At 36.9% G+C, this 26,947-nt stretch overlaps 4 protein-coding genes across 6 annotated transcripts; 2 read left to right on the forward strand and 2 right to left on the reverse strand.

The window, feature by feature from the left end:
• Window positions 1-8: 8 nt before the first annotated feature.
• On the forward strand, window positions 9-4,812 carry LOC143449776 (uncharacterized). 2 transcript variants are annotated; one of them, XM_076950099.1, is made up of 10 exons: window positions 9-319; window positions 393-535; window positions 777-957; window positions 1,159-1,322; window positions 1,616-1,772; window positions 2,253-2,404; window positions 2,743-2,835; window positions 3,230-3,430; window positions 3,729-3,853; window positions 3,937-4,094. In XM_076950099.1, the coding sequence occupies exons 1-9, from the start codon at window positions 179-181 to the stop codon at window positions 3,847-3,849; spliced, it is 1,353 nt and encodes a 450-aa protein (XP_076806214.1). In that variant the 5' UTR covers window positions 9-178; the 3' UTR covers window positions 3,850-3,853; window positions 3,937-4,094. The 2 variants fall into 2 exon arrangements, with proteins under 2 accessions (XP_076806214.1, XP_076806213.1); XM_076950098.1 differs by lacking the exon at window positions 3,729-3,853 and having other exon boundaries at window positions 3,937-4,812.
• Window positions 4,813-4,910: 98 nt separating this feature from the next.
• Window positions 4,911-8,143, reverse strand: LOC143449778 (rhodanese domain-containing protein CG4456-like). Its single transcript, XM_076950103.1, has 4 exons — window positions 8,066-8,143; window positions 6,323-6,468; window positions 5,856-6,003; window positions 4,911-5,598 (listed from the first exon to the last, which is right to left on the reverse strand). The coding sequence occupies exons 1-4, from the start codon at window positions 8,101-8,103 to the stop codon at window positions 5,517-5,519; spliced, it is 414 nt and encodes a 137-aa protein (XP_076806218.1). The 5' UTR covers window positions 8,104-8,143; the 3' UTR covers window positions 4,911-5,516.
• A 2,262-nt stretch (window positions 8,144-10,405) lies between these two features.
• Window positions 10,406-22,367, forward strand: LOC143449772 (uncharacterized). 2 transcript variants are annotated; one of them, XM_076950093.1, is made up of 14 exons: window positions 10,406-11,112; window positions 12,967-13,085; window positions 15,427-15,663; window positions 15,928-16,131; window positions 16,627-16,925; window positions 17,076-17,304; window positions 17,471-17,969; window positions 19,299-19,417; window positions 19,528-19,610; window positions 19,758-19,991; window positions 20,211-20,364; window positions 20,668-20,874; window positions 21,121-21,229; window positions 21,411-22,367. In XM_076950093.1, the coding sequence occupies exons 1-14, from the start codon at window positions 10,990-10,992 to the stop codon at window positions 21,555-21,557; spliced, it is 2,763 nt and encodes a 920-aa protein (XP_076806208.1). In that variant the 5' UTR covers window positions 10,406-10,989; the 3' UTR covers window positions 21,558-22,367. The 2 variants fall into 2 exon arrangements, with proteins under 2 accessions (XP_076806208.1, XP_076806209.1); XM_076950094.1 differs by lacking the exons at window positions 10,406-11,112; window positions 12,967-13,085 and adding an exon at window positions 13,654-15,229.
• LOC143449773 (uncharacterized) lies at window positions 22,366-25,198 on the reverse strand. The gene has a single exon (XM_076950095.1). It carries the CDS (start codon window positions 25,127-25,129, stop codon window positions 22,661-22,663), a length of 2,469 nt encoding a protein of 822 aa, XP_076806210.1. The 5' UTR covers window positions 25,130-25,198; the 3' UTR covers window positions 22,366-22,660.
• Between the last annotated feature and the right edge of the window lie 1,749 nt (window positions 25,199-26,947).

Consider the following 26,947-nt stretch of genomic DNA (forward strand, 5'->3'; position numbering starts at 1 on the left):
GTTTATGAAAAATGCTAGAAAATATCATCTGGTATTTGCTTTGTATATCATCATGTATATGTATAGGCTAGCTTAAAATATCATCTAGTAGTATGTGATCGAAAATCAGTTGTATTACAATTAACTGATACTAAAGGGTAAATTGCCGCGAAAAAGGCTTATAGCTGAAGGTAGCTTGATGCAGGAAAAAAGTGTAATGTTCAAAAAATTTCGTTTTTTCCAGCCTTATGCTTTTATCCAGTTCTCTTTTTTATTAATCATGTCGTTATTTGAGTCATCACTATCGCTAAAATCAACAAAGGACGCGCAACAATTACATGTAAGTGACGTCACAATGCCCGTTTATAACATTTAGCGTTCTATAACTTTTTAGTTGTGCTTACTTCTCCCAGGTTGACGAAAGAACCAAACTCATTTCCCTGATTCGTGCTTGGAGATCAAAACACGATAAAGTCCTAGCGACAGCACAACGTCATCGTGACGTCATCGATACTTTGAGAAATGACGTTGAAAGATTAAAAGAAGAAAAAGAAATGTAAAATGTTTGCCAACACAAAAAGCGTAATAATATTTCGCTTAAATAAGCGCCAACCAAAACAAGATTTTACTTAAGTTTAAACACTAACCGTGACCGTAGTTCTGTAGTATAGTGTTTGAATACTTACTAGAAAATGTTGTTATCACTATAGCCTGAACTCATTCCTATTCAATTAAGAAAATCACTCTTAACATGGTAAGCGTTTAGTTCCGAGTTAATACGTTCTGATAATCTTTAGAGTGACCAACAACCTAAGAACCACATTGGAAAAAGAGAGAGTGAAAAATAAACGCACGGTCGAGGAACTGACGATCAAGGCGGAAACGGCTCGAAATGAACCAGAAATCCAAGCGAGGAATTTGCGAGAAAAACTGAATCGTCTGCAAGATGAAACGCAACCGATAATTAACTTGTATAAGGTATTTTTACAATGTTACAAATTCACACAACAACTAAGATTTTACATTTTTAAAACATTAGCCTGCAAACAAAATCGAAAGAAATGGTTAAGCGAACATGACATAAGGGCATAAAGCCAAAGCAGGGAAAACAGATGACAGACCGATACGAATGAAGCATGACTTTCACAAAAACTTTAATTCTTTTATAATGGTTCACAGAAACGAGACGAACGCATGCAAACACAAATTGCAGAAATGAATGACGTCATCGCAGATTTAACATCACAAAGGGATCATTTGGAAAGAAAACTTGAAAATCTGAAAGCAGAAAATGAAGCAGAATCACAAAGAGTTGCAGCAGAAAGAGAAGAATTTAGGTTGAAGTATGTATCACTTTTCAATGAAAGTACACCGCATGCGTATATATGTTCAATTTTTAGGGAAGTTGCTGATGTTCTTCGTCGTTATTCGCTCTACATATTATTACTATATTTGATATTCCGGTTTGCGTTTTACTATTGCAGTATTATGTATATAGGCCGTTATTGTGTGCGTTATCATTGGTTTCTTTGTTGGTTATTGAACGATAACTTATACATGTAATTTCTGTTTCCATGTTTTGCTGTTTGGTGATTATGTTTTAAGCATTTGTTTGTTGTACATTCTCCATTTGTAGATATCAGACTAATTTGGATGAAATTCGAAAACATTGTGCAATCCGACTTGTTCAAATGCGCCACCAATTGGAAACGACTACAAGTGACGAGCAGAAACATTTTACACAAGAGTTCGCCAAGCAGCATGAGGGCATGGAACTGCAAAATACACAAAAAGTAAATTTCTTCAACTTCTCTATGCTCTAGCTCTCACGTGAACTTTAGACTAAGCTTGGTTATAAATTCAAACGCTATTATTATTATTATCTTAGTTTGGAAATAAATGCTTGTTGGATGTTTGTACATGCATCCTGTACTTTACAGCTTTATACAGCAAAATATAGAAGGGTTAATAGAGGGATTAGTTTTACTTGCAATATCACTGCCGAATTTAGACATGGTTAACTTCAAAAATGAATGAAATCTTATCCATTGTTGAGAGAGAATCATGAGTAGAAATTGATGCAAAGCCAAAATGTATTCTGAAAGTTGTATCAAGTATCTGCAAAGTCGACACTTGCTATATATGATACAAATTTAACATGATGGAAATACACGATATGAAAAGTTGAAGACAAATTGATTACAATGATGACAGTATGATCTTATCACTGCCAGGTGATGTGAGTTGTAAATCTTTTTTCCGATATATCCCAGTTGGAAGAGCAACGGATCCGGTTGGAAGAAGAGCACAGAAGGAAGATAGAGGAATTAAAGGAAGAGCACAGTCTGGCTCGCCACAACTTGGGAATTGCCCACGCAGCTGAACTTAAAGATCTGAAGAAGAAGACTGAACTTGCGAATACCAGGTGAGAAACACTGTATACAAGCTCTGCTTAACCTCACCGCTGTGCATAGACAACACATACCGGTAGCCTAGAAACAAATCTCACAGTCGATTTTGTTTAATTTACAACTGGTTAGACGTTTTTTGGAGCTATATACTGCTATATTCATGGCAATATGAAGTGTTAATCGACCGAAATGCCGGCTAACGTTTTATTTACAATACCTTTGGTATGTGATAGCGTTTATTACGATATACGATTTATATTATAAGTTCTGTAGAAAGTGTTTCATGGTGTGACTTCTCTATGACATATGATGGTGATGAAAATCAATGTATGTTTTGTTTTATGACGTATAGATTACGGCAAAAACAAAGCGAAAGCAAGAATCTTGAACGGCTTGTTGAAGAATCGACCAATAAGCTCAAGTACATTCGCACTGAACTTGAACAGTAAGTGACGTCATATTCACTTAATGCAGTGAACTCTCACCAATATAATTAATGTTATTCCCAAGGTATAAACGCCACAGCCTCAATGTATGTGCGGTCTTATGCCTCACTAGAGAGTTGAAACAGTTTATATAGAAAAGAAAGCGGAATCGGATTGTTTACGAAATACGATTGAACTCTTGATTAAAGTTTAAGTTTATACACCGTTCATACTTATATACTGTACCGTGTTATATTGTTACATTATTATAATTTAAACGTTTGTATTCCTTGAAAAAAGTTGTATGATTTGCTTTGAAATACGTTATCATTTCAATTCTCATAGTTTTTTATACATGGAAAGCCGTATACATGGAAATGCAGTAACATGAAAATAATGTATATTTCCTTGCAGCGATTATGTGGGAGAGGTTATTCCCCATTATATGACTGCCACTACAAAAACAACGAAAGACTCGCCAGTGAAAATGAAAACGCTTTTGGAAGAACTCTCAAAGCGCATGCGCGACCTCAGAGAAGCGAAGAGGGAGCTCGAACAGCAGGATAGTGGCAGGTTGCGAATTTACGACGCCACGGAACAGGAGAGATTTTTAAAGTAAGTTGATTTAGGTCAGCGTATGTCATATACTGATCAGCAGAAAGATTCATTTGATAACTGTTATACGCAACATATTAGTACAGAATAATAAAAGTACAGAAAAATAACGTTATGAAGCATCAACGCGGGGCGAGCTATGAAGAATATTGACAGGGCGTACGAGCGAAAATCCTCTATTAACAACAAAAAAGAGACTTCCAAATTAAATCGATGTGAAGTAACACGTTAACTATGCGGTGCCATGATTACGTTTTAAATCATTCTCCCTTTATGTCCTTTATTAAAATATTTTTAGGGAGCAAGTGCCCCCAACGTCAGATTCCTCATTTTCATTTCTTGTAATGAATCAAGTAACCGACGAGAATTTTACCATAAACGGTCAAGAAATCTATATAACTGACCACGAATTATTTTAAAAAGGTATCAACTGCGCGTTATCAAGTGTTTATACTGACTACTGAAGCAAAATTCCTATTTGTTTAATCTCTTTATCTCGTTTACAGGATGGAAGTCGAATTCGTTACGAAGGTTCGCGAAATCGAGCATCTGAAAAAGGTCATTCGCCATAAACAGCTTGAAAAAACGTATTCCGGTAAACGTCACCATGGAAACGGAGGTTCATCCTTCGGAAAACAATTTAACACGTTCCTGAAGAAATCGACTAGACCGACGACGTCACCAGAAAAAATGAAACGACCCGAAGTGACCCGCAACGACGACACTCCGAAGAAAAATCCTAAAAGATCGAAGCGAAAGGTTTACGTCATGCGTGAAAGTGGACGAAGCCAGTGGCTTTTAAGCAGACAAAACAGCACCATCCAGTTCCATCCAACTGTAAACGCGAGGCAGGCATGGCTGGACCACGAAATAAAAGGAAGGTATTAACCGATGAAAGCACCCGGATTTGCGGGGTAATCAATTGTTCAAGTGCAAAACAGGATGTGACGTTGACGGTAGCGACGGGAGACAAGCACGTGACTCGGAGGGGGTTCAAAACAACCACGATTGTGTCGAAGTTTGGACATATTTTTACGACTGGGGGCTGTTAAGCCATATAACTCTCAGTTGATGGCTTTTTCGAAGTTACTGCTCAGCAAATATTTGTATTTCGTTGATGCTACTATACCTTGGAAAACATTATGTTTTGTTTGAACATAAAAAATAGGATGACAAAACAACGCTACATTTATTGCCACTGAAATTGACCATCAAGACGATCTTCATATTTCGAAATACGTGTTGCTCGCAAAAATATCATTGCACATAGGACTGTTGAAGAAATTCAGCAATTATTGCAATACACGATTTGAGATTTTCGGATAAAATTTATAGGCTAAGCAATATTGACTTTAATAATACAATACAAAGCTTTCAGCATTTTTACTATTGTCTAAAACAAGTTGTTCAACTTATTGAACATTGAACAAAAGTGTTCAACAATTTATCAAAAACGAGAAAAAACAAAACGTGCCGTTTTGGTAAGCAACGATTGCTTGAAAGATTAAAAAATTTTGAAAGTACTATGTCCATAGTTTCATCACATGCAGTTACACTGAGCGCGCAGATATTGTATTTACAAACATTCAGCTGTGTTGAAGGATAACGCCTACTTGTAGGGCTAATGCAGAAAAACGGTATAGGCCTAAAATGAAAAAAGCACTAAGCATTGCAATCATGGACAATTCTGAAAGCTACAAATATTTAAACCTGAGATTCTATGCTGTGTATATGCTATATAAGCACTCGGGGACCTAGTTTGCCAGAAACGTTTTGAGGGGACAATCTTGGTGTGATATGCATTGGTAGTTACAGAATACAGTTGCAATTGTGATAAACTATAATAATTATCATAGTTTATCAATTTAATAATTATAATTGTTCAAACGTTGGGGGATATGTACCCTCGTCCCCTCTGAAGTCCCTGTGTATACTGTACAGTTACAACATCTATCATATATATATCTTGTCTATAGTTATAACATCAGCTACAATTATTTAAACCTGATCTATGCTGTGTATATGTACACTGTACAGTTAACATCGATGTGTACGGTCGTTTTCAGCGGCATATGAGGACTCTTGTTCATTCTGCTGTAGGTACAGACACGGTTCGATGCGGATAAACTTTCACCCAACCGTTTGTGCCTTCGTCGTAATGGCGGACACTGGAATTATAATGACGTATTCAGAGGTTGAGTAATTGCAGGAAGTATTTTGGCGGTAAAGTGCGCCTACTTCATCAACTTACATCTCAAGGTCAAAGGATATAGTTATCGGGTAAAGTTACTGAACAACAGTCTATGTCCAGTGACTTAATTACAGTCGCAAAATTGCCTGCTTGTAATTGGTGTTTAAATTCTACTCCAATGAAAGTAAAGAGAATATATCAACGGAACAAACCCCTGTTGTTTGTGTGACTTACTTGCTGTAGTTGTGCGCTCTGGCGATTTCAATGGCAATTTTGCTCCGACGACCAGACCTGCAAATCAATACCATCTGGTCGGTAAATTTTGGTTTGGGAATGTGGTATCTTGACATGAAAGCTTCTTCGTCCATTCTTAACGTCACCTCTGCAAAATATAACGCTCCACCAATGTAGGCTACTGTAGTTCATGTTTCTATGAAACTTGGAATATACTCAACCGTGCCATAATTTAAGAAACAAACAGCTGAGTTACTAGAACCTCCAATCCAAATTTCTCATAACAATCAGTGTATACTTGCACATTGTACAACCCACCTTTAGACATGAAAGTTACCTAAATCTTTCGCAACATCAGCTGAAACACTTCTGCTTAGCGTGTCGAGGTGATAATGATATACAATTACGAATGATGTATGCATACTTAATTAGTCATTGTTACGAAATACAAGCTATTTTCTTCTCACCAAACTGCTTGACCGGTATATTAACAAACTTCTTCGCGTCCACCCTAACGACCTTGACCTCGTCATGCTCTCTGACGTCAATAATCGGAAGGTCACCGGAGTTCACAATGTCACTGAATTCATCAAGTGGAATGTTGCAAGATTCTCTGAGTTTAAAAATATCACGCAAATTAAAAAAAAATTCAGTAAACAATACGTAAACATAATTTACTTAAGTCAGAAGTATGTAATTTAAGTCGAGAGGAAAATTACGATATTTACTATTGTTACTTCACTAACGTTTAGTAAGAGTATAAGCATTCAAGAGCGTGAGCAAATAAGCAACTACACGTTCCAGTAGAAGTTATATTTTCAAATTCGGCATTTTACAAAATCTGTAACTTTGCCGTTAATCCAATCCAAGTCCTGTACAAATATCAACATTACAACGGCCGGAAAAATATTGCCATCGGTTTAAAATGGTGGAGAAAAGATTCGCGGCCAATTATCTCGACAATCTTTAATAAAGCATCGGCCGAGTGCTGTAAATTTTGATATTAACAGCAAGGAATCGATGGGATAACTTTTGATTATGAAATAGCCTTTTTTCAGCAACACGCTATCGTTGCTGGTTCCAGTGGTTCGAAAACAATGCGAATTAATATCATGATATCTTGAAAATATTATTTTAACACAGTAGTTTTTTTCACGTTACAGCTTCCTTAGTATTCCCAAACGTTTTCAAATCCTTACCTATATAAATTTACTCCAAGTGCACCACGTAATATTGAATAGATTGTGATATCATAATCAAATGCGGAATTTACACGGGAGCAAAACTTCAAAAAACAAAAACGCGCCAAAAACCCTCACGAAAATAGAAATTTCTTTACTGAACAAATAAAACAAGCCTTTAGCCCATCTGAGGACGTAATCACAGCTTGACTAAGAGCCTTAGCTGGTAAATAACATTTTATTAGTAATGTGATATGGGCGCAAAAACTATACATCCGAAATCCTTCCCTGTTTTATTAGTTTAAAACTTACAAATAGATTTTGAAATGTCGTGTATGAATGCTGTTTAATGGAAATCGTGAAAGCAATTATCCGAATGTTGATCAAAATCGTCGTCAAAGTTTAATCAAACAGGAACAACAAATACTTTGTCACCACAAACATTATTTCTTCCATTGTATCCTGGCCCACCACAACCTATTCATGCGTCAAACACGAAACAAAAGCAAGGTAAGGTTAGAAGAGAATCGATTCTAGTGTTTTGCTTTATGACGTCATTGAGGAAACAACACAAGTACTTGAGGACAATATCGTATTTATGACGTTTAAACGCGCAATAAAGAGTTGAAAAGAAGTACAAGGTGTCAAAAAGCACAACTCAGTAATTGGCGGCCTACATGACAACCTAATCGGCCGTAACAGGTGGTAAATGGTGGCAAAAATATAGCCTGATGGATTAGCGCTGCACTCAACTGCAGCCAATAAAACAAGAGCTACAGAAGTTTGTTATGCGAGTATGATAATATGTTATACGTTTAAGTTCAGGCTAGCCTATCGTTGATAATTGCAGTTGAAAAAATACAACTGCATTGTCATGCTTCAGTACCTCTTTGGGATTATGTATCTTGGTAAACAGTGGCTCTTCAGCTAAGCCACGGTACGAAAAAGATTCAGTCAACGGTATAGTTATTGTATTGATATAATGAATCACTGAGTGACATTGTAACGCAGCAATTTTAATTAACTTACGCGCGAGCTTCTAGACTGCTGGCAATTGCAGAGTTCATTGTTTTCCAGCTGCCAGTGTTGTTCAATTTACATTTAAGGTAGGCTGGAAATAAATATATAACATGTAATTTATTGAAAGTCAGCTGAGAAATGGCAGCCAAAAACAACAAAACAGCTTTGACGCAGGACCTAGCCATCTGAGTCAGATAAACAACTACTGGTAGTAACGACTTTAGCGGGATGGAGACACTCGCTCACTCCCTCCTCACTAAGTTATTTTCCAGATTTCCATGTTAACGTTTTTCGAAGAGAAAACATCACAGTAAACAAATTTTTAACCAAACAACATGATGCTTGACGTGGTTTAAATCTGATTTCTCGGATTAAATTAGGTTTTGGATCGATGTTGAATCGCTCGAATATGTTTTCAAGTCTTCAGTTAGTTGTACGCGAAGTGTTTACTAATAGCAAAAGGTCATTCATGGAAGGTCGAAAACACGTTTTAAAATTATTCGGGGTGTTAAAATGTAGCAAAGGTAGGGTTGAGAGAACTTTCTTGCTACTTGGATTTGAACATATCTTATGCTGCGTGTTGCTTTTATGAACACGTGGGTGATCAACAAAAAACGGTTTAATGGCAGTTAATTACACTAGTTATAAATTCTTATCTGGTGAGATGGCTAAAGATGCTTTTCTCTAGTAAAGCGCGCGACAACTGGTAGGCTTATGCTAGATTTCTTGTTTCCTCCTCCTTGAACTACAGAAATAATTAAGACAACATAATCGCTGTATAGGCTACACTTTTTGAAAAAAACTTGCGACACACGCCAAATTATCAAAATTAGCGTAATATTGTGCGCAGATGTCTTCGTAATAAGAATCTACTAGAACAGCTAACCTATGCCTGACAGGGCCAAATATGACGTCACTATTTTAATATGAGCGGCATGGTAAATAAATAATTAATTCATCACTCATAGTCATGACCAAGTTGAACACAAATTTTATTGGAAAATCAAAACAATTTTGGTCATTTTCGATTGGTCAGATGTTTTTTCAACAACTGTAAGCTGTTTATGAAATTAAAAAACGAATTGTTATTTACTGTGCGTACCTGACAACGAAAACTTTTAAGTTGGCCGTATGCGGTTGGACAAAGCTGCACTAGAATAATGCAGACAGATTGATATTCTTCTAACAGTGCGCAAGCAAAAACTTGTTTTGACAAGGTAATCAAAATTTTATTATCACATTTTGAATTATTAATACGAGCCGAGCGAAATACGCTGCATAGCATGCAGGGACAAGCACTACCACAACGATGTCAATTCGCTTTGAACGTCGTTTGTCGTCATAAGTTACGCACATGAGAGCGCCATGGGATGTCCATGACGAAGACTTTTTCTGACAGCAGTAAAATTCAGTAGCTTACGTCTGTCGTCAGCAGATACGATTAGAACTTTGTCATAGGAATACGGTTATAAATATAGATAGGTTAGATGGTTGACATTCCTGTTTAAATTGCACACACTACCGTCAGCGTATTCGTAAGCACACGTTTTTGCGGTAGCCATATAATTGGCTAGGTTTGCAGTTAATTGTTCCATTTTCGCACTGTGTTTGGTCAGGTGGATTTTATAGTTTTTATATTTTATAGTGTTACAGTTAATTGACGCACTAAGCAATCGCAAAACCATCTGACGTTTTCGCGGCCACTAAAATAACTAATGATAACATGCCCAGGCTCACACCACAATACAACAAAATAAATCCCGGAACTGAACACGTGATTTTTGTATGAATCCATTTAGTAGTTCAGATTTCCATGGATTCCTGGCGCCAAAAGCTGACCACCACTGATAGGCCTGGATATGATTACACAATGTTGATATCGTATGTGAGGTCAAATTGTAACAAGACATGGGGCGTGAGACCAGTGTGTTTACGGGTACATTATCAATTCTTCATACCAATGCGATTGTTTTAAAATATTTGACTTTCTATTTCGTTAAAATCCAAACCGCATCTAGCCTATGGTGCTATTGGCCAGTTACTGGGGCGTATAAGCAGCCGTACTCGCCGTTACATTTCACAAACAACTAGCATTTAATTGCCGGAATTACTTTAAAGTTTAAATCCTTTTGTTGGCATCATAAACCTTTCCTATCTCACGTGTCTCAAGCTGATTCAATTGCTGGCTAACAAGCAGTTTTCGCTGCAACCCGCATATTGCTTACATTTGCTACGTCGAACCCTGCTTCGACTAAATCTGGAACGGCTACAAACTGCGTAATGGTAATGGCTTGTAAAGCTTTTGGCTTCCTTTTTCCGCTAACACTAAGTTAATTTAATGATGCTCCCCCAACAACATAATTATGTACACCGGGATAGAAATAAATTATGTTTTTGTCCTTAACAATCACCAGCAAAGAGGAAGTATGTCTAGGAACGTAAATTAATCCTTTAATCTCAACAAAGGACAACTTCAGGAAACGAAAATCTACAACTTTATTCTTTTAAGTATGTTGACACATGTTGTGACGTAAAGGTCGTTTAACAAAGTCTTTTGTGTTTTCATGTTACTCAAACAACTTTTGATAAAGCATAAAAATTAATTACGAACTATGGCATTTTGTCATATTTTGGGCAGTCGTATTGTCGATGCACAGCAGCACCTTTAAAGTTTAAACGCATTGGTATGGGCTTAAAGAATTTTTTAGCGCCTGACGTAACTGCATTGGCAGTTCCATTACCGAAACCAGTCAGGCGAAACCGAATTTTGAAGCCTGCCTTTGGGACTAGCCTGAGGAATGTTAGTTGTAAAAATGAAGATGGAACAGGCAGTCTAATCAAAGGGCTAAGTTATCGCTTGCTGTGATGGGGAGATATCATGTTACCGTGTGAAGGATGGCTTGTGTTGATATCTTGATTTTGTCATAGTTACAATGGACGCCATGATAGAAAATGTGCGTAACTCTTTAGAAGTCGGCGTGAGAAAAATGCTCACAGTTGCACCGAAGAAGACCTCTTTGATGTCGCATACTGACAAAAACAAAACAGTTTCAAAGGTAAGTGCGTTGTTGTTACTTTAGTAATTTTGTTATAATATAGTGTGTCATTTGCTGATTGCGCATTTGCTGAAATAATAACGAGTGTTATGGCCAATTAGGGTGTCTGGTAAGTTTATTTGGCCTCTTAGCAGCCTTCAAAGCCTTGAAAAGTTATAGGCCTAGGCCTAGCCTAGTTCTTTCAAGATCTACTGCAACTAAGTAACCAAGCTACTTTACCATTTTTTTCTGTTGCTTTAACTGTATGTTATGTAACTAGATTATAACAACATTTTAAATTCTGAGAGGTTTTTAGTTTTTTTTGGCAGTGTGTATAGTTTACAAGCATTGCATGTTGCCATGGCAGGCTGTAGAGCCAGTCGATTGATAGTCTGGTTGTCAGTGGCTAAGTGCGTTAATAATTAATTTCATACATCATTTCTGTACATGAATTGCGCTAATTTTTAAGAGCTTGTCACTGTTTCACCAGAAAAATAGCCTTTTAAAACTATTTTTGTCCCTCCATGTTAACCTAACTTGAATGTTATAAAACATAGTCACCTTAGATCTAGTGCAGAAGTGCAAAACCAAATGACATTACAGTTTGGGCAGTAGGGATTTTGTATGCAATTGCAAAATGTGATTGTGGATTTCTGCACTTTTGCTTAAGGATTTATAGTTGCTTAAAATTTCAGATTTAACCATGCTCAAATAATAACAAAGATTTACCTGAGCAGTTTGTTTGATCTTTTGTATCATATATATATGTTGAAAACACTTGAACTAGAATGTTATTAATGAGGTAAAGTAACCTTTTATTACTGGTTATAATATCAGGTTACTACGTACCAAACGCAAATTATTTATTAGGTTTACTGGATTGTGTAGGTATCGTATAGATCTTATACTCATAAAACATATGGTTAAGCTTCAACATGTGCATATGCTTCATTTCATGCGTAGTTTTTTGGGCATTACTAACAGCTGTTGTTTAAAATATCGTATGCAGTTTTTTAAGGGTAAGAACATAATTTTGTCATAACTTACAAATGAACATATATATATATATAATAATCGTATATCTCTACTTGTATGTCATTGGTATCGTCATTCTATTCATACCGTTGTATAAAATCAATTTTTAAAACCATGTTGGCAAATTACATACTTTGACCCATTTCCTTGCTGTCAATTTGAATAATTCATTGTTCAAATTTTGAAACGCTTTCCTGTACCAGTCCTAATTACAAGCATACTATCTTTTATTATTTATATGCAAAGTTCATTACATGCTTAAATTCATAAAATATTCAATACACACAACTACAAAGGGTACATTACAAACATTCTATTTTAAACATTCATGATAATAATATATCATACTTATGGGTCTATTATCTCGGTTTTAAATTGTTGCCCACATATAAAATCAACATACTTCAATATATTACAATAGCACAACAGTGTTTGGCTAATTTGTTGTATCATTTCAAAAGTTAATAAGCAACAAATATTTCATTTTAAATTTTGTATATAATGTATAGTTTGTGATGACACTGATTAGAGCATACACATTTATGAAAACAGTTTGCATTGTATTGTCACGTTTAAGATAAACAAATGAAGAAGCCATAACTTCATGGCAGAAATTGATATTTAGCGTGTTCAATAATTGTGTTGAAGTTAGTTAGTTGCTCAATGAGTTATGAAAGAATAAAAGGCCTTAATATAGCTGCATGAGTTCCAACACAAAATCAGCAAATTTTTGCCAGTTTACGTGATTCTGGCTTCAGCGTAATTGGTGATTGTGGTATTATCATATGCTTATATATATGGGAATAAGTCAATAAACATCTGTGTCTGCTTTAATTTCAGATTTTTGGTGTGTCACTCATAGACTTATGTGAGCAAGAGAAAAGTAATGTGCCTTTTATTGTGAAGGATATTTGCACATTTATTCAAGACAAATACCTCAGCTGTGTGGGAATTTTTCGGTGAGTTTATTTCAGTCGAACTTCACATGACTAATATTAACTTGACCTCGTTCTTATTGATTCTGTTCTCTAGTCTATCGGTAAACCTTTCGGGGCAAGTGAAGTTGTTAAGTTTTGAAAACCTTCAGCTGTCAATTTTTAAAATAAATTTTTATCATATTCTGTTCTGTCTTAAGCATATATAGCTAGTTTTATATATTCAACAGAAAATTACTATATTGATTTTGATGTTATCAGACTAAAATTACTTGGTGACAATGTTTGGCGTGGCACTTTAGTGTTTGTGTAAAGCTCGTCCAGTTTGCTGAGCATTGTGTAAAAATCAACAGTGCACTGTGCCTGACATCCTAGTATAACTATTGTTCTCCTTGTCTTGACAAACAAGCCACTTAAGTTACGATTTTATCATCTTCTTTGTACTCGGAAATATTACTTGCCGTTGTAGTTTTGTCCAATTGAGTTTACTTTTGTAACATTTTATTTAACTGTTAAATTTAGATAATTTAGCAAATTAGGTAAATATATATATATATATATATATATATATATATACACACTTTTTTAGTTGGTGTTTGTAAAAATATTAGGCCTATTACTTGGTTAGACTTTTATATCTCCAGTGCTTGATCTATCTTATCCGGTAGTAATTTCATGACCTGAACTCTTACCCTCTAGTGTCATCACATGATTATTATTTTTTTTCTAAATGAGTCATATTGTTAAGTAGCCGAGAAGTTGTTTGAATCCATAAATGGGTAAGATTACATCACTATTGGCTTTACTAGAAAGTGAAACTCTTCTTAGCTGTTTTGTTGGTTATCGTGACATGCTGGTGACAACTTGATTTTGATGGCTTTTAAAAACAAGTTTTATGTTGTCAATGTTTTTTCACTGCGGAATGACTATTCCAACACAAGTTGTTTTTGATGTTGTTTGGTGTTGGTTCGATTTTGTGGTTGGTATTTCTAATGTTTCCTGTTATGCTTTATATCAGTGTTTTTGTCAATAGCACTAAATTGTTGGAAATTGGCAAACGGCAGCCACATGCATGAGCAAAAATTATTGTTAGGCAGAAGCTGCCTTTGTTTGAAAGCCGTCTTCAATTACTTTGTTTTTGCAGCGAAATGTTTTTAGGTTAGATATAATTTATTTATACAGGCTCCAAGTTGAATCGAGGTATATATTATCATTGAGTCAATAGCACAGAACGATAAATATATGTTCAAGGCAGACGCAACATAACCTACTTGTGAAGAAAACGTGTTGTCTGTTGGTGCATGGTGGTACGTGCACTGAGGCATGTGTGTCAGTTAATTTTGTGAAAAAGGTTCGCAGTGAAAGCTGGGCGGTTGTGGTCTTGTTTTGTTCAGTCAGCATGAGTCCCAAGTCAGCACTTATTCCTGAAAATGTTTTTTTTGTCAGTGCCTTTTTCTCAGCATTTTTTATGTTCCGCTTATTCACACATATATATAGGGCATGCCTCAAGTGTACTTGAAGGCTAACTGATTTTTTTAAACCTTCTGACAACAGAAGCCAGTGTAGGTTAGTGAGTAGCATTGGCTTCAAGTAACAAGCTGGTGCTTAAATTGTTTGTGTGGTTGATGTAAAAACGTAAACACATCATTCTTGTTTGCTGTCTATCAGTTACTCTTAGTGCCTATGGGATTTCAGTTTAATCCTTTAAAAGGGACTTATCATGAGGGATATACAGTATTAGGACATCTATCCACACAGTGAAGTTGTTTTTGCAATGACTGTATTAATTTCTATGCAGCACGTCAGAGAGGTGTAAATATAGTTATGTAGACTAGTAGCTTCTGCCACTGTATTCTCCTGAGAGTGGTTAATGTCAGCTGGATGTCATAATGACGCATTGTTGACGCCTTTCTTTTGTGACTTAAGATTTAAGTTATTTGCTTCCATTTAATTAATTTAAATACCTTTTTTGTGCAGTGGCGACATATTTGTTCAAGGAATAACCTCCACTACAGTATATAACTGCTGGTGAAGTCTTTCGTCAAACACTTAGTAAATCGTTATTCGCTTAGTTTGTTATACTTAAATAAAAAAGTATATACCGGTACTTATCAAATCTTTGTAATGACTTTGATGACTTACCAACCTTTCAACCTGGGCTTATTTAAGTAAGCGAATTATGGAATAATATATCAGTGATCAATGAAATGTTATTTTAAGGTGGTGCTGTGTTTTGTATTGGTTTTAGGTGCTTGAATTTTTCCTTTTGCTATGTCTATAAATTTGCTTGTTTTTACTTAGCAAAAATTTGAAACAATCATGAGTTACGTCATTTTCGAACGATTTTTTCCTTCTGTCTACGCAGAATATCGCCCCCAGCACACCAGAAAACAAAGTTGCTCGAGGCTTTTGAGCGAAATTCAGAAGCTTATTTAGACAAAGCCAGCGTTACTGTTAATGCTGATGTTGATGGTCACACCGCTGCAAACATTTTGAAGCATTTCTTTCGGCAGCTTCCTGAACCACTTATCCCAGATAAAATTCTTCAATTATCAAGAGAATTAAAATGTGTGTCCGACGAGAATTTTGCAGCAAATATCAGGTAATTAATAGATTCACAATCAAATTGATTTACACCAAGCAACTTATACGGCATGTAATATTTAAGTAGGCCCTAAACTATTTTATAACATGTTAATTACATAATTTGGATAGTAGAAATTGTATAGTACCGTTCTCATTTTGAAACAGATTTTTTAAAGAAAGAATATATGAATTGTTGGACATAAGTGTGTATTGGTTATGTTGACCATGTCGCAAAGATGATTCCATAACAATATGTGTGGTAATTATGTTTTATTTACAGAACTGCCATGGAATCATGGCCAGCAGCACATCGTACAACATTGCAGTATTTGCTTTGCTTTTTGCAAGGAGTTATGCGCAATGTTGAAAATCGCATGACTGTTACTGGGTTAGCTGTTGTTTTTGGCCCAAACGTTTTCAAAATATCTGGAGAAATCCCAGAAACCTTGGAAAATATCAGCGTTGCAAACCAGACATTTGAAAGGTGAATTTTATTTTTTATCATAATTTAAGTAACACGTGTTCGTAAAATATTCATTACAATTCACGACCAGCAGTTAAAATGTATGGTGGTATTTTCATAACAACAAAATGATGAATAGGAGTATAGTGTTAATATTAAATCATGAGTCATAGACATTTACAGTAAACTTGAGGTTGCTGAGCTAACTCTGCGTATATCCAATCGGATTACTGTATGTACGCAATGATGCAGTAACTGAGTAAATTCAGTTGATGATAATTATCCGTGCTGGCCCTGGGGAGAAATATGCTGACAACGTGACTTACCGGCGTAGGCAGTAGTACCATATTTGGCATTAGCCTGGAAACAATGAATTTACCTACTCTCTATGTTGGCCATATGTCGCTTGCTTAGAAAGTTGTGATGGCGGTTTCTAATTGTTAATTACTACTTATCTAGTGACTTAATAGACTCATTATATAAATTCTTACTTGATGTTCAATATTTTGAATTTAGATTGCTTTTAATGAGCGACATCATATCCGATAAACTGAAAGACGACCAGGGATATCTCAATATGACGTCACCAAGTTCTAAACCATCAAGAGTTGCACCCCCGGTTCCCAGGCAAGCGCGTCCCCTACCTGCTCCCCCTGTACCAAAGCATGCCATTGATGACATACAAGTTAAAACTATGCTTGCCCCTCCAAGCGTGCCTATGCGTTCTAAATCGTTAGAACGTTCCTATGAGTCTCCGGTTTCATACGATGACTCATCCACTACTGAGAGTTGCAACGCCGATGATCAACTGTCAGGTAATTTATGAATTGGAAGTTCGGTTTATATTGCATCGCTAGCTATCAATTGTATGTAGTACCGCCATTTGTGTAACTGCGTCAACTGTTGCCAATGTATTGCGTCACAGATGATAGCAGCGTAATAAACGTTGCATTTTTAACTCTTAGATGATTATAATGACCTGTCTTCGAGTGACGGCTCTTTATCGCCAAACAATCAGAGCATTGATGAGACGATCCGGCATGTTGTCAGAAAACGCTTGTTTCATGCTGACTCATCAGGAAGTTCGTGTTTGGATGAAGGCAATGATGACTCGGCAATGACACTGCTTCCTTCACTCACAGTTGGCAGAGCTAAAGGTCCACAGAACAGGAGAAAACCGACCAAGTTTGGAAGGTACAGACGTGCAGTAGTTGTAAAAGTTGAGCAAGGTTGTGCTTTTTTAGTAGAATATTTGAGTTTGGATGAAATTTTCAAGTGTTTTCCAAATCATATCCAAATAGGATATGATGTGTGGAATTTCTTCGAAAATTAATAATATATTTTTTATTTTTCTGTATAGAACAAGTAAAAATGATTTCAATACCATACTTGAGTTTGAAGAGGAAACAACACGTCCAGTGCCAATGCCACGAAAAACTGTCAATGTTTCGACAACATTCGCCACTGTATCAACAGGTTCTGCGATTGCAAGTTCGTCAATCATAGACTCGAGTTTATCCACCTCTACATCAATCCCTGTTTCTACGGTTACTGCATCCACAACCATTGTTACTACTCCGGACTCTGGCTGTCTAACAGCTGAAGAGGAAGTTCCACAAAGGATACCTCAAGTCGAACCGGAGATGCCCATTTTCATTCCGAAACTTAACTTACAAGATGCGCTCAGTGAGGACAATCTCGGAGATGACACGGACAGGGTGCCACCTCTTGACCTTTCTGAGGTCACTCAGCATGATGAGGTCGTCCAGCCTATTGTGACCCCAGAAAAACTGCAAAAGATGACCCCAACAAAAGGAAAAAAGAAGAGAAAGAAAGGCCACAAATCAAGCCCATCCCATGTTAGTATTATGTACTGTTTTTAAACTTTATTATTTTCCTATTTATTATGTAACTAAAATATTTAGTAACTTGTATTATTATCTGATATTCATAATTATTACTCAACGGTTTTTGCTATCATAGCCACAAGCTTGACGATAACTTCAAGTTATCGTCAAGTCGATAAAAAATAAACTGAATTATTTAAAAAAGTTAAAGTTTTTTAACTGAATAAATAACATGTACTATTGTCTTAACCAATATTTAAAACTGTCGGTAGATAATTCATGCCATGTTTCAATATTCAGTTGTACAAGAGAAACCATGATATAAGCAACATTAATAATACAAAGCCTATTAATTGCCTGTTTTAAATAAGGGTTATATAATACCATTACCATATGTAAATAAAAGTCGATTTGTTAGGATTGTTAGTCAGATATGTACTTCGTTATGACGTACAATCATTTGCAAACTCTTTGTTGACTTTGCGCTTAGTAGTTTTATGAAATGAATCATTAGAAACACTTGACGTAGAACTTCATAGACATATTTCACACATATGCAAACAGAATTCTAATAACAGCTTACCTTGAATTTTTCCGATAAACATGTTTTGCGAAATGTTATTCTTTGACATGAAAATGTTGCTAGCCACTGTCACGTACTCTGACTTAAGCCCTATGTACAAACTAAAGCACACATTTAGCATGCGTGCCACAGCCCACTTGCATCAATCGGACAACATTTTCCATGTCAGGCAGTCATTAACTCCCTCGTTATGTGGAACAGTCACACGCCTTCTTTGTTTTTGCGTATGGGTACTTAGGTTAGACAATAGACGCGGTTTCCAGTTTCTTGTTCAGTTGCTTTTGAACATAGTTCGAAGTGTTTGTTGTTACAACACGTTACAAGTGCTGGTTTCCACAGACATGTTATTCGCACAGTTGGTTATATTGCAGTACATTGAACAGCATTGAAGGAAAGCCTAGATTGTGTTGCGCAGGAAAAGACAGTTTTACTAAAAGCATGGCTGTAGTAGGACTTGATTCAATTACGCAGTTGAAACAGTGCCTACTTCAATCTCATTAACGCAATACAGCACGGCTATTTTGATATTATTGCAGTCGTGATGTTGTATAAGCATAATGCTTTACTTTACAGTCAAACAACTTGTAGTTGGTTTTCATAGAACATCTGTTGTTTACCAAATAATCTGTGGGCATGTCCTATGTCATGTCACATTGTAATACTCATTTGCTAGTTCAGGTACACTCACCTCAAATTGCACACTTCGTTGTAACATAAGACTAACAGAGGCAACCTTTTAGCATTGTCATTATTTGCAGACGAAAGATCATCAAAGGGTTCACTCTGAACCTATTGTTATCCCTGAACCCACGGTGAATATAAAAGTTGAAGAAGATGTCTCCACAATCGATTCATCACCTAATGGGAGCCCCTCCAGGTATCAGATGACGTTTTTTGCTTTTATCGCACTACCACTGTCAGAAACATCTTGCGGTCTTTGCCCTTACCCGTTGTAGGGTTTTATTTAACGATCTTCACAATTTTTAGGTGGAGGGATGCATGGTCCACGGATGAAGAGTCGCAACCTGCATCCGTAACGATGGTTAATGGGATGCACAGAGACATGAGATGTAAGTTGCCGCCAGTTTTATGCCTTTATGGAGATTTATTTTTTTCAACGAAAAGCATGAATTGGAGAATTGCGAAGAAGCAATTCACTTTTCTTATGAATTTTTATAATTTTTCGAATCGCATGAAAACCTTGAATATATTTGTAGATATCCCCGATGAGGACAACATCGAAGTTGCTCCATCATCACCCAACGCCCACCACTCTCGACACCATCACCCCCACTACCACCATAGACATCATCATCATCATCACCATAACAACCACATGTCCAGGCTGAAACTAAGTAACAACCTCAACAATGATGACGAAAGCTATGACGCGATCTACGTCAGTCTTCAGGAAATCGTGGACTCGCTTGACCTCAATAGAAAAGAACATTGTGAGTTAAAAATAACCTTGCTCGTTGTATGACCCTGTGTACTCTGATAACGCATCCATGACATTCATGATAGCCGTCGAAAGGGTTAATTCATAGAAGGTTATTTTTTAACTGCACAAGTGGCTACGTTCATCTAAATATTAAAGCGTTATACAAGTCGCTATTAAAGCATTCCTCCGACACGTCAACATTTTTGGATAGCTCTGATTATTTTTGTAGCTCGTCCTGAAGATCTGACTCTAATGACCAGAGATCAGATTCGAATCGAGAAAGTGGCGATGCAACGTGAATTGTTGAAATATGAGAGTCGGCACGGTCGTCCAACCAACAAGAAAGAAAAGGAAATCATGCGAGGGATTTACGACCGATACAGGTACAGCAGTTGACCTTGTTTAATGCACAGTAGTGCGGCGTTAAAGCGATATACTTGCATTTTATTTGGCGCATGATCTATATCTCGGTTTACAATCTGCTTGTTAAACAGTAACAGCCTACAAAAATGACAAATAGTCAGAATCTCTTTTACCATGCTGTCGCCATTATTTTGTGGTTAATGTTTAATTTGTCGAAACTGGGGAAACCATATGCTGTGCCCGTTGTTGGGAACCGTTTATTTTGTTGCAATTGTTTCACGCAACAATGATGTTTATGACGTAATAATATTTTATTTTTGCAGAATGGTGAAAAGATTAATGGCGGATACCTACTCGCCCCCTATCCACACGTCACTACGACATCACAACGACGTCGAAGAAGATTATGACGTTACCGATAAACATTTTAATGAAGAGGAGTTCCTTGTCACGCAGACCATGACGTCATCCCTTCCGTCTTCGAGTAACTTCAAAAGATTCGAAATTTTCGAAGGCCATGGCGACTCGAAGTGAGTACTGTACCTGCAATATGGAAATACCTATGTGGCTATAACGAATGCCTAAGAGATTGGTAAAAGTCCCCAATTAGCCATACCAAGTACGAACTTGAACATAATCTTAATACGCCGCCAAGGTTACCTTGTAATTGCTGACGATCAATCGCACTCAGAGAGATCCCAGCTGTGATATAGTGTGAGCTTAGTGTGGTCCTATCAGCTTACGAGCTGTTTCAAACCTTTAAATTTCGCTCCCAGTGACCACATTTCCGCCGGCCTGGGCGTTATGGAATTACGTAAGCAACAGAAGCAGGCCAAAGGCGAACGCAAGAGACTTCGTAGAAAGCTGAGGGACTTTGAAAGAGAGGTAAGTCTACGCCTGCACGTCTCGATGTCGGATAAACATCTAGAAATCGATGATGTCATAACCGTACTGATCTCAATTGTTATTGATCTTGAGACTTACATTTCGACCTAATGAACTGTGTTTGTTGACGACAGACGAAACAGCGACCGGCTGTTGCTAACAAACATGATTATCGTTTCAGATCGAGCAGCAGCATGGAAGGAGCGTGATACAAGCCGATCGCGTGGTTATGTCGACCGAGTATAACGACTATCGGGATTTGAAGGCAAAATTGCGACTGTTGGACGCTTTAATTGAAAAACACAACGCGCAAAACAGATCCTTGTAATGCCCGTCTCTGGTTGCAAATCGAGTATCATATTTTCTCTCGTAAATTCTGGAAACCAGTGACGGATTCTTCCCTTTGTGCTTTCGTTTTCATCGCGCCGGAACGGTACCATTGTGCTGCAAATCGCCCTGTGAAATGCTTTGACATGTCTTCAAGGAGTACATGCCGCCAACCAAAGCAATGAAATCCACCTACCTACTACCCCAGCGCTGGTACCCCAAGTTGCCAAACTTTTTCTGAAGAAGCAAAACATCGTCACTAGTGATATTATTTGCCTCACGCATCGCTGAGCAAAGCGCTTTAGTTGTTTATTTCTTGCTAAGATTTTTGTTGCTGCTTTCATGTAGTGGCATGTTACTGTGTTTTACGTTTTCACAATGTTTCTTCAGTCTTGTTGTTTAAAATGTGTTGTCAACTTATCCTATGCCCCGTTTCGTTTCTTTTACTGTGTCGATACTTTTTAGCTTTTTTAATCCGCGTATTTGCCTTATGTTATGTTAGAAGAGGTGTCTAGCTGTGACGAGTTTTATGCATTAGCACTTTTCAATTATTACATAGTCCGGTGCTAGCCACCAGATATATAGCGTGCAGGACGAGCTATTTGCGTTTACACCTTACAAGTCAAAGTGCTATGAAGTTATTCACTTGGAAACATGAGTAGGATAATGAATTGATGCTTGCAGCATCGGTTGGCTCGATCATTTCAAAAGCGCTTTCGTGTCTGATGTTATCAAATATCCATGCCCTTTTCAGGTGCTGTTTATTGCAAATGGTGTTACTTTGGTCGTAATAAAGATTTATTCTACATTATGTCATTCTTTCGCCGTTTTTCACATAGCTGAATCACTACTAGTTTGCAAACCATGCAAATATCTTGAATAGCCGTGTTGGATAGTGGAGAGATGTTGAAAACTGTTACTGATTAAAAAATCAAAACTATTTCAATTGAACAGTATAAGCAAGAGTCTATCAATAGAAATATATAAATACTTACACAACCCCAATAAATTTAGAAAATGAAGATAAACAAAAACAGATTACGTTTCATTTTTCTCCACTCTTCTAAAAACATGACACACGCAAAGGTAATCTCCAATGTTAATTCATGAAAGATCAGTTGAATTATCGGGTTTAAAATCAGGCAATAGCTGAGCCACCTTGCGGCGCATGTCCGCTAGTCGTTCGTTACGCCGCGCGTCGCGTTTTATGTTCAGCTTGTGAGCGCGTATTATGTTAAACACCCGTTTCTTCAACCGAAGTTTATTGTGTTGCGCAGCTCGTTCCGTATTTTCTTTGTACTCTAGTCGTTCATAAATAACAAATCTTTCCCATTGCTTCCAGTAATTTGCTCTCATTCGCTGTCGGTTGTAAATTTCTGCTTTCTTCTCCAATATTGACATACTCTCTCCATATTTTAGCCAGTTTCCCAAATAACATCTTAAAAGAAGTTTACGGTTAAAACCTTGAGAGAGTTGCTCATGTTCGTTTCTCATTTCAATGGTGGTACAATGCCAGGCTTGCATCACGGTTGTATAAACTGTTTTTTCATGATGAAATTTCGCAATTTCCATTCGTTTTTCTTGATCTTTGACAAGTTTCTTCCAAGGCTGAAGGCCATATCTTCTTAGAAGGTGGTTTTTGTAATGCATATCAGCCATTTTTCCAAGCTCTTTCATTTTCGCGATAAATTCTTTTCTTTCATTTTCTTTTTGTGCCTCCAGAAGCTTAATTTTTCTCAGTTCCTCGGCTCTTCTCTTTTTTTCCTCTTCCTCTTTCTTTACTTTCTCCTCTTCTTCTTGCCTTAATTGTTCAATCCTTGCTCTTTCTGCTTCTCTTCTTTTTTGTTCAAGCTCCATTCTCCTTTTTTGTCTTTCTTCAGCTCGTTTTTCCATCGCCAGCAAAGACTTTGGCTTCTTCGGAACTTCAAAAACCCGGCTCGTTTTTTCACTTTTTGCGCTTGAGACAACACTTTCTGTTTCATCCTCCTCCTGAAAATTGTTGCTGGAAGTTGCAATCTTCTTATCCAGGAGACGCTTTTGTTCTTCAATAATTTGCTTCTGTTCAGAGATCATTTGACGCTGTTGAGTTATCAATTCCTTTGATGCTTCGTGCCGGTGGTTGTAAAGATTTGTCTTCTGTCCCTGCTTCATCGGTTTCACTCTTGTCGCATCACCTTTTGCGAAGTTGCGCTCCGCTGCAACGTTTTCAATTTGGTTCGGAGTCAATCTTTTAATATCATCTCTGTTCACTTGCCAAGCTCGTTTTGGTGGTGTCTGCCTAATATTGGATTTAGGAAAAACAACTAATGATTGTTTCGTTTTTGAAGCTTGCGTGGTTCTGTCTGTAACTCGGACGTGAGCCTCCTGGTCATCATCATCTTCTTCGATTGAGTGCAAAACAAGTTCATTCGCCCGTGCCTTGTTAGCAACAGCTCCAAGCAAAGCTTGCATCTTTTTCTTCGTTTCATCTTGTTCCTTTAAGAGTTGTTTCGAATATTGCTCAATTTTCACAAACTCCTTCCATTTTCTGAAACATTTTCTGAGCATAAATGTACGCTGTTTCATTCTTGCCAAATGATCATGAACCTTCATCTGTTTTACATTTTTCTGATGCATTTCGGTATCTCTCAGAGCAGCTTGTTCGAAGCAATATCTTCTCCATGCTGACCAGGTTTTTAACAAGTTGTGCCAATCAGCTAGAGCTTTTGCTTTGCCCATGAAAGCGCGTTGTGACAAGACCATTTTCATCCAATGCTGGAAAGAACTTCTTAATATTTTTTGTTTTCTACATTTTTCAAATCTTCTGATTCGGTCCAATTTACACTTATTATGATTCTTTTTGTCAAAAGCTTGCAAATCAACCTCCTGCATTGAATAGACAGTCAAAGAAGATGCTTTATTTTGCAGGTTTGGTGTATCTTGCTCACAACTTTGAACATGTTTTTCTGTTAGTGGGACATCCATGGATTTTGGATGTTGCATTCTTAACTCTTGCATTCTTTTGCGTATGGTGGTCATTTCTCGTTGAATAGCTTGTTCGTCTATTTTTTGTTGAAAAGCTCTATCAACAATCTCCTTTTGAACAATTTTCTTTGCCAGAGCATCACGTTCCTTTCTCTCAATTTGTTCCAATTTTCTTTTATTAATCTGTTCGATGCGATGTTGTCTTGCTTCCTTCACCTGTTGTTGTCTCACCTCCATAGCAATCTGAGGATTTTTGGCAGCCACGGGCTTATTCTTTGTCTCCTGCGCTTCATAATCTTTCAAAGAGGATGTGGCAAGTTTCACATGCATGTTATGCATCAACTGACTCACCGTGGCATCCTCATCTTCAGCATAGAGATCCATTTCTGGTTCCGGAGTGGTTAAATTTGTTGTGTAGTTCTGGTTTGACAAAAATTTTTGCAAGAAAACATCACTATCTTGATGCCATTGCCTCCCGTCATTGCTGAAATCATGAGTATCATCATCATTTCCTGTCAGTTCAGATCGTAACTTATCATTCATCCATCCATTGATAACATCCCGAGCTTCACTGCATGCCTCATCATAGAAGCGATCATATTTATTCATTGCTCAAATATCGTATTCAAAGTGAAAAGTTAGAAATACAAAAAGGATCACTTAGTCTAAATTCTTTTGCCTGCTAAATCAAAAAGTACTAGTAAATAAAATTGATGCCTACTACCAGTAACAATACGATCTAAGAAATTAAGTTCTCTTGCTATCATACTTTCCAGCTGGAATAGCTGGTTTAGCAAAAAAGTGATAAAAAATGAAAAAGTCTAAAAGTCAAGCAGTATAAAGGTCTAGTAATTCACGGATTCTAAGTTTCTTTTCACTGGAAATAAAATTAACATAGAATCCAGTAAAGCAGACAATGATAACTTTAGGCTACTCCTCTGTGTCAAGCTTCGCAATTTTAAAAATTTTAATCTTGTGTTAAAAATAATTGTGGTAGCGAAATAAAATATTTTTTCTAACTTACAAGGTTGTAAAATGGTAGCCTATAAAACCAACCTATAAATGTTACATCAGTATATACAAGCTAGACTCTTGGAGTAGCCGGGCTAGTGTGTACCATATCACCAACCTATAGTAAAGTTCGTTCAGTGCGACGGATAAGTTGGCAGTAAACCTAACATCAAAATTTGCGCCACGCCAAGGTAATGCTTAAAAATAATTATAACATGTTAGGTTATGCAGAACCATGGAAATTCTCTGCCATTAAATTACCATATAAACAGGCTTGCTGTGCCTGATTTTTGAAAAAAACTTTCCAGTAGGGTATCGCCGATCTGAAGAATAATGAAAATATGGTAGGTTTCGACAAGATCTCTGAAGTGCAAAGCAATCGCCCCAGGTTCAAAGTGTGTAGCAAGGATATAAACTTGGTGAACAGTCTGAACACCAAGATAGATTTTTTCACTAATACACTAGGTAGGTTAGCTTAAACAATTTGGGGTCTATTCTACGCAAGGTTTGGTATCATCTTCTTTACTGTCAGACTGAGAAAAGTTTTTGCATGACCTAAACTTGAGGATGATTCCTCATCGCTTGACCTTGGGCTACAAAGCTGGTAAGTTTGTCTTCGTGCAAGGTTCAACTGTCACACACTTCTTCTAAAATACTCTGCCTACCGGTCAAAAGCCAAACATTTCAAAAATAGAACATTTATGATTTTACCCACCAGACACAAGTCAAAGACTTTACCTTTGATAACAGCCCACAAGATCTCCATTAAATTTAATGAATATATAACCATAAAGTGTTGTAAATTGCATGGTAATTTTAACAAACTGGTGTGCCGGAGAGCAAACTGTTTTGTACTAAAAAATCTCTTGGTTAGTAATGTGTATATGTCCTACTGCAGTCTGTTGTGCCAATGCTAATACCACTCTTCAGGTATTGATGAATTGAGCCTGTCCAGTCAATGGCAAGAAAAATGTTACGAATTCAGGATTGTTGAAAGAATTTATCGGCACCTAAATTTCAATGAAGCCATTTGTCATTTAACTCTGACATGATTTTTTAGAAAACATTACAGGTTTAACCCGTACCAAACAAGGTGTACAGTAAAACACGGAGGTCCGGATCTGCTGGATGTAGGCTAGGCTAGGCCTAGCTAGAACCTAACCAAGCTTTGTTTACTTCTGAAATTCAGTTAGAAAATAGGCTAAACTGATGGATTTTGGCAATAAAAAATTTCCGTGATTAAGGGCATAATATAAAAAATCGTTTTATTTAGCATTTCATAGTAAAATTAACTGGTTATTAAATCTCCAATAACCTATATGGATTTGAGCGGCGTTGCGATGAAGGTACCCAAATACCACTCAGAATCCGTTACTGAAGGCAACAAGTACAAAAAAATAGCTTAGCGAGCCGCCA

This window comes from Clavelina lepadiformis, chromosome 3, assembly GCF_947623445.1.
Source record: "Clavelina lepadiformis chromosome 3, kaClaLepa1.1, whole genome shotgun sequence".
Taxonomy (NCBI): Eukaryota; Metazoa; Chordata; class Ascidiacea; order Aplousobranchia; family Clavelinidae; genus Clavelina; species Clavelina lepadiformis.

What these genes read in the sequence shown, in the direction of transcription:
- LOC143449776 (XM_076950098.1), top strand. Translation starts at nt 179, where the DNA reads ATGCAGGAAAAAAGTGTAATGTTCAAAAAATTTCGTTTTTTCCAGCCT. An exon ending in ACTGAACTTGCGAATACCAG is followed by an intron (nt 2,405 to 2,742) that starts GTGAGAAACACT and finishes TATGACGTATAG; the next exon opens with ATTACGGCAAAAACAAAGCG. An exon ending in GAACAGGAGAGATTTTTAAA is followed by an intron (nt 3,431 to 3,936) that starts GTAAGTTGATTT and finishes TCTCGTTTACAG; the next exon opens with GATGGAAGTCGAATTCGTTA.
- LOC143449778 (XM_076950103.1), bottom strand. Translation starts at nt 8,103, where the DNA reads ATGAACTCTGCAATTGCCAGCAGTCTAGAAGCTCGCGC. An exon ending in TATACCGGTCAAGCAGTTTG is followed by an intron (nt 6,004 to 6,322) that starts GTGAGAAGAAAA and finishes TATATTTTGCAG; the next exon opens with AGGTGACGTTAAGAATGGAC. An exon ending in AGAGCGCACAACTACAGCAA is followed by an intron (nt 5,599 to 5,855) that starts GTAAGTCACACA and finishes TTATAATTCCAG; the next exon opens with TGTCCGCCATTACGACGAAG.
- LOC143449772 (XM_076950093.1), top strand. Translation starts at nt 10,990, where the DNA reads ATGGACGCCATGATAGAAAATGTGCGTAACTCTTTAGAAGTCGGCGTG. An exon ending in CGCCGATGATCAACTGTCAG is followed by an intron (nt 16,926 to 17,075) that starts GTAATTTATGAA and finishes TTTAACTCTTAG; the next exon opens with ATGATTATAATGACCTGTCT. An exon ending in CCTCAATAGAAAAGAACATT is followed by an intron (nt 19,992 to 20,210) that starts GTGAGTTAAAAA and finishes TTATTTTTGTAG; the next exon opens with CTCGTCCTGAAGATCTGACT.
- LOC143449773 (XM_076950095.1), bottom strand. Translation starts at nt 25,129, where the DNA reads ATGAATAAATATGATCGCTTCTATGATGAGGCATGCAGTGAAGCTCGG.